This window comes from Condylostylus longicornis, unplaced genomic scaffold (genome assembly GCF_029603195.1).
Source record: "Condylostylus longicornis isolate FDR11 unplaced genomic scaffold, ASM2960319v2 ptg000038l, whole genome shotgun sequence".
Taxonomy (NCBI): Eukaryota; Metazoa; Arthropoda; class Insecta; order Diptera; family Dolichopodidae; genus Condylostylus; species Condylostylus longicornis.
Genome location: NW_026578007.1, coordinates 12,311,151 through 12,328,219, shown reverse-complemented (window position 1 = coordinate 12,328,219; position 17,069 = coordinate 12,311,151). Strand labels below are relative to the sequence as shown.

At 25.0% G+C, this 17,069-nt stretch overlaps 3 protein-coding genes across 3 annotated transcripts; 2 read left to right on the top strand and 1 right to left on the bottom strand.

Annotated features, from left to right (window-relative positions):
- Positions 1-12: 12 nt before the first annotated feature.
- Positions 13-1,155, bottom strand: LOC129609306 (small integral membrane protein 8). The gene is made up of 3 exons (XM_055521254.1): positions 857-1,155; positions 508-589; positions 13-459 (listed from the first exon to the last, which is right to left on the bottom strand). Exons 1-3 carry the CDS (start codon positions 977-979, stop codon positions 383-385), a joined length of 282 nt encoding a protein of 93 aa, XP_055377229.1. The 5' UTR covers positions 980-1,155; the 3' UTR covers positions 13-382.
- Positions 1,156-2,603: 1,448 nt separating this feature from the next.
- On the top strand, positions 2,604-13,892 carry LOC129609303 (cytosolic carboxypeptidase-like protein 5). Its single transcript, XM_055521249.1, has 11 exons — positions 2,604-2,869; positions 7,750-7,866; positions 7,918-8,060; positions 8,126-8,387; positions 8,441-8,783; positions 8,850-9,008; positions 9,071-9,201; positions 9,261-9,948; positions 10,046-10,247; positions 10,407-10,577; positions 11,609-13,892. The coding sequence occupies exons 1-11, from the start codon at positions 2,710-2,712 to the stop codon at positions 13,418-13,420; spliced, it is 4,188 nt and encodes a 1,395-aa protein (XP_055377224.1). The 5' UTR covers positions 2,604-2,709; the 3' UTR covers positions 13,421-13,892.
- LOC129609305 (zinc finger protein OZF-like) lies at positions 5,706-7,680 on the top strand. The gene is made up of 4 exons (XM_055521253.1): positions 5,706-6,545; positions 6,607-6,916; positions 6,980-7,318; positions 7,386-7,680. The coding sequence occupies exons 1-4, from the start codon at positions 5,804-5,806 to the stop codon at positions 7,507-7,509; spliced, it is 1,515 nt and encodes a 504-aa protein (XP_055377228.1). The 5' UTR covers positions 5,706-5,803; the 3' UTR covers positions 7,510-7,680.
- Positions 13,893-17,069: the final 3,177 nt, after the last annotated feature.

Genomic DNA, 17,069 nt, shown 5'->3' with positions numbered 1-17,069 from the left:
GACACGATCTCATAAGGCTTTTCTATTGGATTACACTAATAGAAAAGTCTATGAAATGAACCTTGAATGATGCTGATGACTAAGCATCATACTTCAATATACAAACAACATGTTATAACAACTGTAAAACTATCTAAAATTTTTAATTTTAATTTACTTTAATTAAAAAACTTCAAATAACAGCGCTCCTTCTTAAAATAAAATTGAAGGCAATTATAAATATATTTTTTTTTACCTTTCTATTCAATGCTTCAATCTTTTTTTTTTTTTTGTTTTTCGAATGTGGGTCACGAGAAAATTATAATTTCAAACAAATAAATTTTTTATACAAAAACAAAAATTTTTTTTAATATAACCTAATAAATTTCACACAGGTGTACATTTAAGTATCCCATCTAGATTTCTTTTTCGTAAATACTTCGGTTCCATCAGGTTGAACTGCGGCGTAATATCCCATATCTAAAAGATAATTTTTAAAAATCTAACCAAAAAACATGAATTTAGTACCTTCATATTTAGATCTCATATATGCTATATAACCTAAAGCAGTAGCAAAGCACACACAACCAATTGCCATTATAATCGCGTTCTATAAAAACTTTGATTAATGAATTTTTTAATTAAAATTATAATATTATATGTATTTTGCTGTAAAAACCAAAATCACATTTATGTACATATACAAATGTACGTACATATATATGTTGATTAAAATTTAATATTAATTTACTATTGCGATAAGTTAATATTAAAAACTATCAGTTTTGCATCATGTACAGATGTAATATGAATAAATTGTAATATGTATATATATACTTGCATATCATACAATTCCATATAAAAAGGCATAACATACCGGCTTAGCGTATAATTCGAAATTTAATGCTCTGAAAGCAGTTGAGGTTCTCAATGATCGGATCCCATCTCCTGGCTTAGCTTCATATTGTTGAGAATTTTGTTTTGGTGTATTATCTCCCATAATCAATAAAAATTTCTTTGAAACTATTAATTGTCAATAATGTTTTTTTTTTAATTAAAAGATTTTTATACACTTTATTTGTAATATAAAATTAGGACTAGAGTAATTTCAATTTTTAGTTTATTTATATAATATAACAAGTGAAGAAAAACTGCAAAGAAAATTTTGGTTTAACGTTTTAAACGTCAAAAAATAGAATGCTAATTGGATATCTTCGCATATTGCAAACATGACCTATGTTCCATTTACATGAGCAAAAAACCGAACACAAACATAACTCCTCAAACAAATGAGTAAAAATTATCTTTGTTTTTGTGAAGATTTATTGTTCATGGCAGCTGTTGTGTACAAAATGCACTCGCCTTTTTATAGGTTATGTTAATAACGGAAAATTAGCCGAAAATATTTATGTATTTAAAATTTTTATCACGAAAATTGTACCCGTGCATCAAGATACCATTTCTGTCTAGTTATGGAAATTTATTGCTCATTTTCGCAAAACAATATTCGTGTTCCGAACACATGTTGCACTTTTGTTGTTATTCCACATATGCATATTCTATACCGCCCACTCTGTTGTTGCTTTTCGACACTTTTCTTTTTTACACCAACTTCCTTTTTTCTCTTTTTAGTAATGCGATTTGTGAATATCAATATACATATTTGTTAAAAATTCTAATAATGAAGCTGAAGTAAAAAATATTTGCACAAGCATCAGTGATAACGTCGTGTTTAAAATACACCCTTTTATGTAGATATGAAATGGTTGAAATTACACATTTACAACACAAAACGGGACATATTTGATCAAATAGTGTATATACATATTATGTATGTATTAAAATTATGCATTTGCAAAAATTTTGGATATTGTATTGGATAAAATCGTATAAAAATTTAAATAAATACTTAATGAAAAACTTCTAGAAAAGTAGGTTTTACGAGTATTTTTTCATTACGAATATTTGGTTTACGTATAAAATGCGATTTTTTGACCTGACTAGTTATGAATGAAGTTCAAATAAAACATAAAATTTTAATGTATTTAAAATTTTTATCACGAAAATTGTACCCGTGCATCAAGATACCATTTCTGTCTAGTTATGGAAATTTATTTATATTAATTAAATTTCATTACAATTTTAAGTATAACCTAATATACTTAATAATTTATCAATTTATCAAATTTTTTTTATAAATCTACAAAAAGTAAAACTTTCCGTTAATCTGGGAAAATGTATTAAATTTACATTTCAACATTTAAATTAATTAAAATTGTAATGAAATTCTACCTATTTAAAATTTTATTTAATTTTATATATATTTTTTTTGATTAAAATTGGAATATTTTTGGATTATTTAAAATCGGCTTAATTAGCTTTATACAAAATTTAACAATAATGGCAATGATTGTAGCTGTCATAATTATGTGAAATCTCAGTAATTTTTGTAGCCTACTGTTATTTGGATCTGTCAAGTGTTAGAAAATTTCGACCTATATTTATATTTTCGTGGAAAAATTTTAATAAAAATTATTATTAAAAAATAGAATTTAATTACTTATTGTGTACAAAAATATAAAATTTATAAAAATTTTTACAATTTAATTACTTAGTAAATTATGTATGAAAAGCATTTTTGATTTGACAAAATTTTTATAAAAGAAAAAATCATATTTTGATGGTGTAAATCAATATAAAAATTTTATTTCTTTCATAATAATAAATATTATGGAAATTGGAAATTCAGCAAAGCAATTTCATATAAATGATTATTATATCGAAAATAAAAGGTTTGCGTTAATTAATTATAAATGTGGCGACTTTTATTTTTCGTCCAATTTCGACTCCGGGAATTTGGGTAGAGTTGAACTTTACAAAGATTATTCAGGTAAGTTCAATACTAAAAATATTTTGAAAAAATGATTATAAATTTTAAAAAATTTTTTTAAACAATCGTTCATTATATTTGCCTATTTATAAATATTCTTTTGTCTTAATCTCAGCTGATGTTAAATAAACAAAACAAAAAAAAAAAAAAAAAACAAAAAAAAAATATCACATATTGTATGCCAAAAAAAAAAAATTCAGGCTTATCTCATCAATATATGTAGCTACATAGCATAATTTGTAATTTACATTAGTTGGATAATGACACCAAAAAATTATTTACCCTCTATAGTTTAAGCTCTTAACTGAAATCTACTAGAGTTATTTACGTTACTATAAATATTGGTATCAAATTTATCGTTCTTGTTTTTTGTAATAAACAAATCTATTTTGATAAACCCTGAACCACAAAAGTGCAATGACATCACTCTCGGTTACATAATATTGAATAAACTTTTTGATGCATACTAAATATATGACTTTTTACCTATGTATATACATATCTACATACATAATATGAAAGGTATTTTGAAATTTGTAAGGATTATTAAAGAAGCTATGAAAATAGGGCCTATATTATGTTATAATAAGATAATTTATATCACTAAAAATAATCTTTACAAAGTTTATAATATAATACTTAAATGACTTCACTGAAAAATTATGCAAAGAAAACTGCGCCCCATGCAAAATAAGCCTTTATAGGAAAATTTCAGGCATCTTGCAATTTTAATAAACGTGCATACCCGAAATACATTTTTTGCAATTCTCATTTCCAATGTATGTAGGTAGGTTATATTATTATTAATAATATAAATATAGACGACCATCTAAAAGATTTTCATGATTTTTGGGTGGTTAATAAAAAATTCTTGTTTATAAATTTTTATTTATTTTTTTGTTTTACAACATTATTTAAGTATTCAAAGATAGGTGCTTACTATTACGTAGTAAACTATGTTTTTGGAATTGTGTGAATACTGTGTAGACTTTTCATAGACTTCAAACGGATTTTCATAAAATTTGCGACATTTACCATTAGTACCATTTGCAACAATATTAGTTTGTGTTGAAGAGAATACGCGTTATGGCACACGCATAAAAAATATTTATAATAAAAAATGCAACAAAACAATTTGTATTAAGTAGAATTTTGTTTTAAGGGAGTTCGTGTTACAGAGGTTTGACTGTGTTTACTTTTTAACTTTTTACTGTTTACTGAGTCTCAGTAAAAGGGTTTTTTTTTAATTTCTACTTTTTACTAGTTACGATTGTAACAACATAATATTATAAATGTATCTAGTTATGATTGTAACTACATAATATATGAAATGTATGGGACTACTACTTTCAAGGCTGTAAAGTATAAACTTTGGCATGTAAAGTATAAACCTTGATTTCTGAACTTTCTGAAATTATTTTTTTTTTCTTATTTTTAGAACATGTTTCTAAATGCTTAATTTTAGAGAAATTTGTGAATATTTTCGTTGGTACTATTGTTTTACATTCATCTTTCTGCAAAATTTTTTTTCAAATGAGGTGTAACTTAAAGTACATATTATGTAAGTATGTACATAGCTATCTCATTCTACGAATCAAAAATTAACGCATTTTAAAATATACTTCGGCGCATATTTCCATGTAAAAATGCAACTTAAGGTTTTCATTTTATCCACCTATATTGCTTTTAACTTTATTGTTTATTTTGTTTATCGTATTGCCGAAACTAAATTCATTCATATTAATATCCAAAGTAAGTATGCACCTACCTGAGTAACACTATTCATTTAATTTGAAAGAATCTTCTCTTGTTTGACTTTTTTGCTAAAATTTTGTCTTTTAAATAGGAATTAATTTTTCTTTTACAAGTATTAATGCTTCCGTTCTAAGCGCACTTCTATATATAATTTTGAAGAACTTTTTGAGTGCGTAATATTTATGTGTGGGGCTAACGTTCACAATCCACAGATCTAATTGCGATTTTAATCGGAAGTTTTCCTCATTATCCCATTTAAGAGTTTCAAAATTTGTCATCAAAAACCTATACCATTGTTTGAGGGAATTTCGCCATGCATACATAAGATTTATTTCTCTTATTTAATAAAGAAAACTTCTTTTAACCATCATTTCCCGAACTTTTTTATAAAAATTTTAAATATTTACGTAATTGTTGTTCATTTGGCCTCCAAATTGTAACAGACCTGATTAAATATCTTTAATAATAACTAAAACAAGACGTTTATTTTTGCAATTATAAACGACATACACAAATATTTAGGTATACTTTTCTCTTTTTTTTACGAGAAAATCATACCTAAGTTTTATCAGCTTATGTTTTATTTATATTTATTATATTCTACAACATTGCAATATTTGTTGATGATATAACGCTGCTTGAACATTTTCGTGCCCAATTGCTTGCTAATTACTTTTGCAAGAATGAAACTTAGATACATTCCTTATTTGGACTATATAAAAGAGTTAATGGCGTTTAAAAACAAAAAAAAATATTTATATTTAATTTAATACTTATTAACGATTTATAATTTTTTTCATGCAATTCCTGTAAATGTGCATTTACATAATAAACAATTCGTCTAAAATGAATTTACACGATTTGACGTAATTGACCTAACGAATATTATACGTAATGGCGTAACAGAGCCTGAAAATCCTCTCGATATAATACGATTTTGGTATTTGCAGAGATGAAAAGGTATAATTTTTCCAAATACGAAAATCAAATTACATAGTAAGGCCCCAGATGTCGCTTGTTGTGTTAGGTTGAATATAATTATGTTGTTTTTTTTTGTGACATTTCAATTTTGACATGAAAATTTTTTTTTACTTGAGTAATGTATATTTTGATTTTGCAAAAGTTGAATTAAACAAAGTTTGTTTTAAAAATTTGTTTTATCAAAATATTTATAATAAAATGCAAGAGGAAAACGTTTCAAGAGATTTAAATAATATAAGATTTGGAAAACAAGAATTTGATTTGGTTGATCAAAAAAGTTTGATTGAAAAGTGTGGTGAAATATTTATATCAAAACTTAGTAAAATTATACAGTTGAACTGCAATATATGCCAAGGAATCTTTGAAGAGTTCGATTTATTTAAACAGCATCAATTTGCTGAGCACTATAGCGAAAATGGACATATTGAAGAGAATATTGGGAAAACATCTCTAGAAAAAGCTACTAACTTCGATTTGTTAGAAACAAGTAAGCTAGGGGAAACTAGAGTTGAAATTTCAGATCTTTTTAAAAGTGGAAGCATTAATAGTTCTGATGTTGATGAAAAAGGAAGTGATGTTAAAGTAGTAATTGAAGCGGTAGATTTACAAAGAAGTATTAAGCGTAATAGAAAAACTTATAAAAAAGGTCTTAAGTTCGATACAGGAACAAAAAAAAAAGTTAACATTAGCAATAATATATGTGAATATTGTAATAAGATGTTTAGCAGTACAGCAGCTTTAAATGACCATATAAACATTCATACTGGGAAAAAACCTTATTCATGTAGCATGTGCTCTAAAAATTTCAGATGCAAACAAAATCTTAAAGATCATGAACGGAGGCATAAAGGAGAAGCAAACTATCCTTGCGATTTCTGCAGCAAAAAGCTCTATTCAAAAGGAGAAAAAACTATTCATGAAAGAATACATACTGGTGAAAGTAAAACTTCAATTGATTAAAATTATGAAAAATTGATTAAGTTTTCAACTGTATTTTATAGGGCCTTGCATTTGTGATATTTGTGGAATGGGCTTTACATCGAAGTCGACACTTTCACAACATAAAATAACACATAATATTGAAAGATCACATGATTTTAAATGTAATGAATGCGCCAAACTCTTCACCTCAAAAACTAATCTGACCCGCCATTTCAAAACTCATATTGGAGGAACAGAAGAAACAAAATTTAAATGTGAGCATTGTGGAAAATATTGCAATTCTCAAGTTGCGTTAAATGATCATATAAATACGCATACCGGGCAAAGGCCACATGTGTGTACTTTCTGTCCAAAGAGCTTCAAATGCCGGTACATTCTAATTTTCACACAATAATTTTATTACATATAATTGTTTGAAGCTTGATCTTTTAGACAAACAAAACTAGCTCACGAGAAACGTCATACGGGAGATGCTAAATACCCGTGCACAAAATGCGAAAAAAAATTCTTTTCTTCAACAGAACTAGCTATACATGAGCGCTATCACAATGGCGAAAGGCCTTGCATATGTGAGTTGTGTGGAAAATCATTTATAAATGCTGGAGCCATGAACGCTCATAAGAAAAATCATGACGAGCTAAAAACTTTTGATTTCAAGTGCGAGCAGTGTGAAAAATTATTTTCGTCAAATAAAAATTTGAAGAGACATAAAATTGTACACATGACTGAAAAACCTTTTGCTTGTGATAAGTGTTCTGGGAGATTCACTAGGTTTGTATTTAAATAATTTGATTAAAAATTACATAAAAGAGAATATTTTTTTTTATTCTTCTTTTAGGAAAGAAGGACTCGCATCGCATTACAAAACGCATGCTGAAGTTAAGGAATATAAATGCAAATTTTGTGCGAAAGAATTTGCGCAGAGTTCAGTTCTCTATCGGCATATGAGAACGGTTCATTGATATTTTATTTTAGTTCTTATGTATTGTTATTTAGATTTATTTCCTTGTATACTTTTCAAAACTGTTAAAAAATATTTATGCACATTAAACATGATAAGTCCGAGTGCAAAATAAAAAAAAGAAAATTTAACTAAAGTTGGAGTTTAAATGCGACTTTTATTGAATTTTGTATTTCATGTATGATTGTAAAATTTTAAAATTTTATATTAAGTTAGATAATTCATTAAGCATTTTTAACAGGAATTGAATTGCCAGAAAATGCAGTTCATGCAGAATTCAATGTTTGGACTGTTCCAGACTGCTTTGGAACTTCAAATGAAACACCTAACAGAACATGGTTTTATTTTTCCATTCAAGGTAATTTTACTTATTTGAAAGTTTTGAAGTGTTTATAAATTTATATTGAAGGAGGAGGGTTCTATCAAAACGCTAAAATTAATGTGAAAAATTTAAATCGACAAGCTAAATTGTTCTCGCAAGGTATGACTCCTGTAATGAAAGTAGGACAAAACGGTCACTGGCATCGAATTAAAGATAACCCAACTTTCCAGGTTATTTAATTTTTTTATTTTTCGATATATTTTAAAAATATAAGTAGAATCTCATTTTAATGTAGAATGAAGAAGAAAATTTTGTAATTAGTTTCATACACAAAGTGCAAAATCATCCAGATACAGAAGTGTTCTATGCATTTACTTACCCTTTTACGTACAGAGATTGTTTAAATTTGCTTGCAAAATACGACGAAAAGTATTTGAAAAACAACGAAGAAACTGATATTCTTATTAAGCAAATATCAAATACAAACATGCCCATCACCCTTTTGTCACAAGATGTTGAAAATATTGTTAAAAAGCAAATGGCAAACTCTAATTTAGGTAAGAAACTTTTAAATTTTTTTCTAATTTTTATAAAAATGAACCATTTTTAGGTTGCCCATCTAACGCAAATTATATAAAAGATTTTGAAAACTTGGCTCGCAAAGAATTACAAAACGAAATATATTATTACCGAGAGCTGTTGATAAAGTCTTTAGAAGGAAGGAGAGTTGATTTATTAACGATAACATCTTTTCATGGAATACAAAGAGGAGTAGAAAAAAAATTAGATTGTCTATTTCCAGAACCACAACCACGTTGTCACATTTTCAAAAATAAGAAAACAATCTTTTTATCTTCGCGCGTACATCCTGGTGAAACTCCAGCTAGTTTTGTTTTAAACGGTTTTCTAAATCTTATTTTAGATAGAAAAAATCCTGTTTCAATTGCATTAAGGTAATGATAATTGCAAATAATAACTTTAGTGAAATGGAACTGAAAAGAAAATTTCTTTTTTTGTAGACGAATGTATATTTTCAAAATTGTGCCTATTTTAAACCCAGATGGGGTGTATCATGGCTTTTATAGAACAGATACTTTAGGACAAAATTTAAATAGAATGTATATGGATACAAAACTCGAATATCATCCTTCTATATATGCAGTAAAAAAAATTATTAAGTATTTTCCGGCGTAAATATAAAAATGAAGACGTTTGATAAAAATTCGTTTTAATTTACTAGATACTACCAAAATGGTGCTAAAACCCACCCAGACATAGGTGAGATAACATATGGTATTTCAAATTCCAATTTAGAAACACATACTGATGGAGAAAAAAAATTTGATAGCATAGAAATTGAATTAAATGAAGGTACATACTGATAATTTTTAATTAGTATTGCAAAAATTTACAGGTAAACTTTTTTGTAGATCATCAAGATAATATTGCTCTATCAAAAATTCTAAGTTCTCGAAGTGAATCTTGTAGTAGTGTTGAATATGATAATGTCGAAATAAATCCAAAAACAAATATTTCAAGAGGAATTATTGTAAATGAAATGACATTACGAGCTACAGAAAATGAGAACATTGCAGCTAAAAAAATATTTAGTCATTTATATGGAAAAAAAAATTGTGAAACAAAATTAAACAAAAAAGTTTCGATAAGAACTATGGTAGGTGTGTCGGCAAGTACGTCAAGTCGCAATTCTGACAGCAAAATAAGAGACAGTTTGGTGAAAACGCGTAGTTTAGTTAAAAATCGAAAGAGCGATCTAAAACCGCATTCATCAAATTCCAATACCAATTCTTCAACCATGCCGATACCCAAACTAATAGCAATATCTCAAAATAAAGGAAAAGCAAAACTTCACACAAAAACACTAATTTCTTCTATAGAGTCTGGTTCGTCAAATGTGCTAGATAATGGAAATAGTTTATTTTTATACATAGATATGCACGGACATGCTTCTAAAAAAGGTGTGTTTATGTATGGAAATCATTTTACAAATCTTGGTCAAGCTGTTGAATGTATGTTATTACCAAAATTAATGACAATAAATAGCCAACATTTTCACTTTGATGCTTGCAATTTTTCGGAAAAGAATATGTATCGAAAGTAAATATCTAATATTTATAATAAATAATTACATAATAATAACTTGATAATACTTAACAAATAAATATATTCAATGTAAATGATCTATCTGTTTTAGGGAAAAGCGGGATGGTCTTTCCAAAGAAGGTTCTGGTCGAGTTACAGTTTACAAAATGACTGGACTTGTTAAATGTTATACGTTAGAGTGTAATTATAATTGCGGCAAATATATTAATGTATTACCGTCAAAAAATAATCTATATTCAAAACAAGTAATGAATGCGGTCCCACCAAAATACACACCTTCAATATATGAAGAAGTAAATAGCATAAGATATCTAACATAAACAGGATAAATATGTCGTTTTTTTTAGTTATTTAATTTATATATTGCAACCATTCAAATTACATTATTGCATAAAATAGTTTTTTTGTTTTAAAAGATTTACTTTCTTTTTATTTTATTATTTATTATATAGGTTGGAAGAGCATTGGGGCCATCAATATTAGATTTAACGAATTCAAATACTGCCTCTCGTCTACCGAACTCAGAATATCGAACATTGCAAGGAATCCGTTCATCATTACGATATGAAGTTGATAGAACCATTTCTAGCCATAGCAAAGTAAATACGAACGTTACATCAAAGGTATATGAACCATTCAAAACTTTGATTTTATTTAAATCAAAAAAGAAATATTATACCTTGCGTTTTTTAAAAAATGAGAAAAGCAGTGTAAAAGTTACATTTTCATTACTTTTGCTTTAATCAATTTTCAGATTTTTTTAATTTTGAGTACAATTTTTTTTTTTTTTATTGTAATATAAATTCTTTTATTTTTTACATACGCTGTTTTTTTTGTTTTATAAATATGTTTATAGATTAAGAAATTTCGTAAGGTTATTCGAATTGTTGTTAAACGAAGATTAAAAAAGAAATTTTGACAACGACTGCAAGTAAAGCTAGTTGAGGCTTCAAATCTGTTTTTATACTGTTCCGTTTTATTTGTTATTTTATTTATTTGCAACAGTATGATAACCGCTTTTCTATAAAAATTTAAAGGTAGAAATTTTAATTTCCATTAATTTTTTGTTTTTCAAAATAAATGTATTTTCGATAATTAATTGCATTTGTCGTTTTAATCAATTGTAAGGTATTTATGTATGTGTTATAAATTAGCGAGATTTAATTTTAAAATCAATTTCTGAATTGCGTAATTTTGTCAGTAAAATTTTATACGCAGTAAAACAGTTTCAGTAGTTGAACCATAAAATTATTTTCAAACAAGTGTTTGAGGATTTTTTACAACAAATATTCATTGTATTAGAAATTTATATTCGTAAAATACCATTTTTCGTTTTAGAAAAATATTAAAAGAAAACAAATCTAAAATGAATTTTATATACTTATTTTGCATCAATCACTTTTATGTTATGTATTTTTATTAAACAGTTGTAAGGATTTTTTCATTAATGTGATTTTCATGAAAAGAATTTTACATTTTGTTTTGTTTATTAGAAAGACCTTAATTTTTTTCAGACATTCCTTCACATAATTAATAACTTTTTTGCATTATCTTTTAAGTTTTTTGAAATTATGACAATGAAACTTATTTTAAAAATTTTTTTTCTTACCACATTTTCTACATATATATTCATTAAAAAAAAAAAAATTATAAGATTTCCTCTAAACGGCGTAATCTTAATTACTCCTCATCATCTAATTCCACGGTTTTGTCATCAAGTAAAGAAACTACTAAAGAAAATTATAGAGAAGTTTTAAATAAATGGAATGCAGATATTAATGCTACTGCATGTTCATCTAATAACAATAACAATGCAAGTTCACATTTACAACAGCCTCAACAAACTAAGTCATCAAAATTATCCACAGAGACACCAACATTAACGTCATTAATAACAGAAACAGCCGTAACAAAAGTAGCATTATCAAATTCAAAATTGATCACAAAAACAATAAAAAAACCTAATTCATACAAAATACGTTCAACCTGCCTTTATGGTAAAAAAGATTCACCAAATTTAATAACAAAGAAAAAAACAAAAATTCTTGTTGAATCTTCAAATTCAGTTGGCTGCGGGGGAAGTGCAACCTTAAAAAAGGAAAATCATCATTCTTTACAAAAAATGTCTAATCGATATTCAACAAATGTTCCTACCAAAAGGGTTAAAGTTACATTAAAAACTATAAGTGCGACCACAAGCAATTGTAACATTAAAACAAATTCAGTAAATACCAAAGAGAAAAACCTCAAGCAACATCAACGGCAAGCTATTACCACGCAAAAAAATCAGCAAATACAAGATGAAAAACCATCAACTTCGCAAATAAGCATTTCAAGTACAACAGCATTTGATTTCAGTAATAATCACAATAATTCAAATGGCAGAAATTCACCTAACATTAGCAAACCAGTTGAAAATTTACTGGAAACACCAACAACATCTAAACCTGTAATTAACCTAATAAATAATGTTCCATTATCGAGGCCATCAACCTTTTTGTTAATTGGATCAAGTATATCGTCACTGACTTCATCAACAAAGGATATTCAAAAAAATGAAACATTAAAAACTCAAATTTTACAAGAAGATAGTAAACAATATTCCTTAGAAATATCTGAACCTAAAATAATTGAAAGTGAAATATTAAATAGTGAAAAAATGTCAAAAAGTATATCTAAAAATGAAGTAGAAAAATCATTTTCTCAAGATTCAGATCTTTTTACTGTATATAAAAATTCATCTTATAAATGTAATTCTGTTAAACAACTTAAACAACAAATAAATTCAGATGACAATACAGATTTAAATGAAGTAAACACCACCGCTTTAATAAAACCTGAAAATTACAATATTAATAGTAATATAAGTAATTTTATAATTCCAAGCTGTACAACAGTCTTAAGTTCATCAACATTTTCAAATATAATTGATAACTGCCCACCAAATGGAATTGAAGATGATATTGATCAAAATAACGATATGGGATGTAAAAATAACTTTAATGATAATTGTAGTGATAATATTATTTGTATTAAGGAAAAAAATAACATTAATAACAATAATATTAATATATCTAAAAATGAAAAAAATAATTATGATAGCAGCGATAATAAGGAGTTCAAAATATTTTACAAAAACAATGAAAATAATAATCAAACAGATTTGTATGACCATGATACAATCTCTGTTGAATCCAGGAAATTTTCTAAAAAATTTTCATTATCATCGTCATCATCATCATTATTACCATTAATGAGAGCCAGATGCAAAATGAAACCATCAAAAACTGATTCCTTAATATATAAAAATAGAAAGAAACGAAGAGATGGTGCAAATAAAAAAATTGTTCGAAATCATTTTTATACAGCAACTGAAAATTCAAAAATAAAAAAGAAACGCAACAGAGGATTGGATTCAATTACAATTAAACACAAAAAGAATAAAATTCGCAACTCAAAATTTTAAAGATAAAATATATTATTTGTTTTTATTTTGTTTGTTTTTAATAATTTTTATTGTTATATTTGTTTAAACTTTAGATTTATTGGTTCTGACACATTTGTATGTATATTAAAAAAAAAAAATTTTAAAAAAGAAAATGAATATAAAAAAATATGTAAAATTAAAGAGAATAAAAGCAAATTAAGAATAAAATAATTACTTATATTATTTTGTAAATGTTAAAATGTGAAAAAAAATTATCATTTATTTAAAAAAAGTTCTGTAAGTGAAAAATGAATAAAAATATATTAGAATTTAATAAATGAAAAAAAATTATATTTTACGAATTCTGGATTGTTTAAGTTTGAGTTAAATTGTTATACTATGTATTTGATGTAATCATAAATTTTGATTTTATTTTATGTTTATTTACTTATTTTCTAAATTAATATAATAAATTTTTGTTTTCATAATTAAATTTAATCTTGTAAAATTTGGCCTAAATTAATTATACGTTCCAAAAATACAATGTATGTACTTATATTTGAATAGAGAAAAAGCTTCATATAATAATGATTTTAATATAAAAAATTTAATATTAAATTATAAAAAATAGTTCGTTTTTGGTATTTAAAAAGATTATTCATACTTTAACTTTTTTTTTTGAATAATCATAGATTTTTGATTTCTTAATTATTGTTTGAATTTGTTTTATATGTACATACATATTTATAATTTTTATATTTTGGACTCTATTTTATTTAAATTATTGTGTTAAAATATTTGTTATTTTAATTAATTAAATAAAACAGATACATTTTGTAAACCAAACACAATCTTTCTGAAGCTTAATAATTCATTAATTATCCTTTTCTTCTTCTTTTAGTTCCTCTAATTTTTTATATTATTGGTTTGTTAGACGGTTGGCCAAACAAAATTTTTTTTTTTTTGTGTGCATACCAAATATGGATGTAAATTAATCAGGATCTTTTTCAATACATATTGTTTTTTTTTTTTCAAGTTGTTATAAATAATATTACATATTTTTTTTTTATCAATAATATTTTCAATGTGAACTTAGTATTAAGAAGTAAGTACATTTATGTACATCAATATTTTAAATAAGAGTCTCAAATTTTGTAGTTTTAGAATTGAAATGAAGAAAAAAAACATTTATTTTAATTTATCGATATACATAATACATAATACATACGTATATAAATTATTTCATATATAGGAAGTATTAAATTTAATGATTTAATATAAAAAAAAATATTTTTATGCGATTAAAAATAAAGATGTAATGTGATTATTAACTAAAGTTTATGAAACTGAAGAAACGTAAAAAATTGAAAACAGAAGAAATAATAAGTGCTCAATTAAAATATGCAAAATTTTAATTATAATATTAATGTAAATATATTCCACATAACATATTGGCCTTTGTTACATTTGAATAGCAGATTAGCAAATCCAGTCAAAAAAAAAAAATAGTTTTGATTTACAAAATTTATTAACCATCATACCTTATTGTTTTTTGAATTGAATACAAAAATTACTTAGTTTTGAAGAGAAAAAATATTAATTTTTTTTTTTTGTTCTTATGAGTAATTATATATCGTAATCAAATAATTATTTATACAAAAATATATTTAAACAAATAAATTGGTTCGTAATATTTTATATCATGGTGTCTTTATGTGTTACTCTAATTAAAGGAACAATATTTTGAGCTTTTCAGGATCACAATATAGTTAATTGGTCTAAGAATATATGTATGTATTTGCTTAGAAAATATTTTTTTATGCAAGCACAATTTACAAAAATTTTTTATAAAAAATAAACAAAAATATTATTTTAATAATATACAGGAAAGTGATTATTATAATAATAAAGTATTACTATTCTGGCAATAATTTAGAAAATCACTATTTTCGATAAATGGTTCACCATTTATAATATCCTAACCATCGTTGATAATAGGGCTAATTAATTTTGTCTAAATGTTAGTCGTTACCAATTATATGAAAAAAAAAATTTTACCCCTTTGTATACATACATATGTACATATCACTTAAAAAATATTAAGCAACGAGATAATCCTTGAAAGTTAGTTACTAAAGACAGATACAAACAGTTATTGTTGCTATAATTTAAAAAATACTGTAGTAGTTAGAATATTTTGGAGTCTACTTAAAATTTATTTGAAAATTAGTAATTTTTATATTTATGCGCATTTCTGTACATTGGATATGATTAAATTCAGATTAGAAATAAAGTGTAGATGTAATATGCAGTTGTTGACGTTCATATTTGAAAAATGAAACCCTCAGTAAAAATATTTTATTGCTTTTACTTGTACTCGTAACTAAATAAATTATCATTTTTTAATTTATCAACTATACTTATAGCTGGAATATTCTGTTTTTAATACCACTATCTTTAAATATGTACACATTATATTTAAAACTTTCATGATATCAGCAACTAAACTTAATTATTTGGAAATTCTTTTTAAAATACATAAAATAAATTTTAATACTGGATATTATTTTAGTTAATAAAAAATTTAAAATGTATGTAAATTATTTTTAGAAACGCAAAATGTTAATATTACAAAGGTAAAAACTAATGTTTCATAATTAACTATCACCCACATTCTGTTAGTCGCATCACTTGGGTTATTATTAAAAAAATTTTATTTTTCTAGAATAAAATCATTTCCAAAAGTTGAAAATTTTAAAAACCATAATACTTTTCAATATCCCATTCTCAAATTATGCGATTTACATAATATGGGTGTATGTAGATATCTACAGTTTATTTTTTACTGCCATAAAAAAAATTAGCTACTTAAGAGAAATTATTTATCATAAGAGTTAATAATTGCAACTTGATTTAGAATATAAATTTGTGACATTTTTAAAATTTATACATATGTACATATACAAATTAAACAGGAGAAAAACATAATATACCTATGTATGTATGTACAATATTGTATTTATTTTTAGTAAAAATTTAAAAAATATTTTGAAAGATTTATAATTTATCACAATCGCAAATAAAATAATTGGTGTGTTCTTATAAATTTCTTTTATTTTTTTAAAATTTTGCATTTGTAAAATATGTAATTCAAATTTTAGGTGAATAGTAGTAATAGTAATTTTAATTGGCCTGACTTAAAAAATCCAGTATTAATGTGGCACTACATTTTAACTGTTCCATATTGAACATTAAAAAATTTAAATATAGAATAAAAAGTGCAGAAAATAAGTTTTAACTACGCAGTAAAAAAGCAAACAGTGTAGTGGAAAAATCAAGGCTACAATACTGAGATTTTTAAAGTTTTATCAAAGCAGTATGTACTATGTACTGTAGTTAAGTACATAGTAGTAACATTTCTTCATTGCATTTTGAATGTCATGGCCGGAGAAAATATACGACACGTTCGACAAATTAAAACCGCAAAATCCACAAAAGCGATTTAAAACTACAATATCTTTAAGATCTAAATTAGAACTGAATTTTTAACAACCTTTAACATATTTAGTAAATATTTCGGGCAAGGTAACCTGTGGAAGGTGATAAAGAACATTCATAAAATTGTTACTTAAAATTCGCGGTTAAGAAAGATTTTTACTTTTTTAACCAGGATATTAAGTTGTTTTGA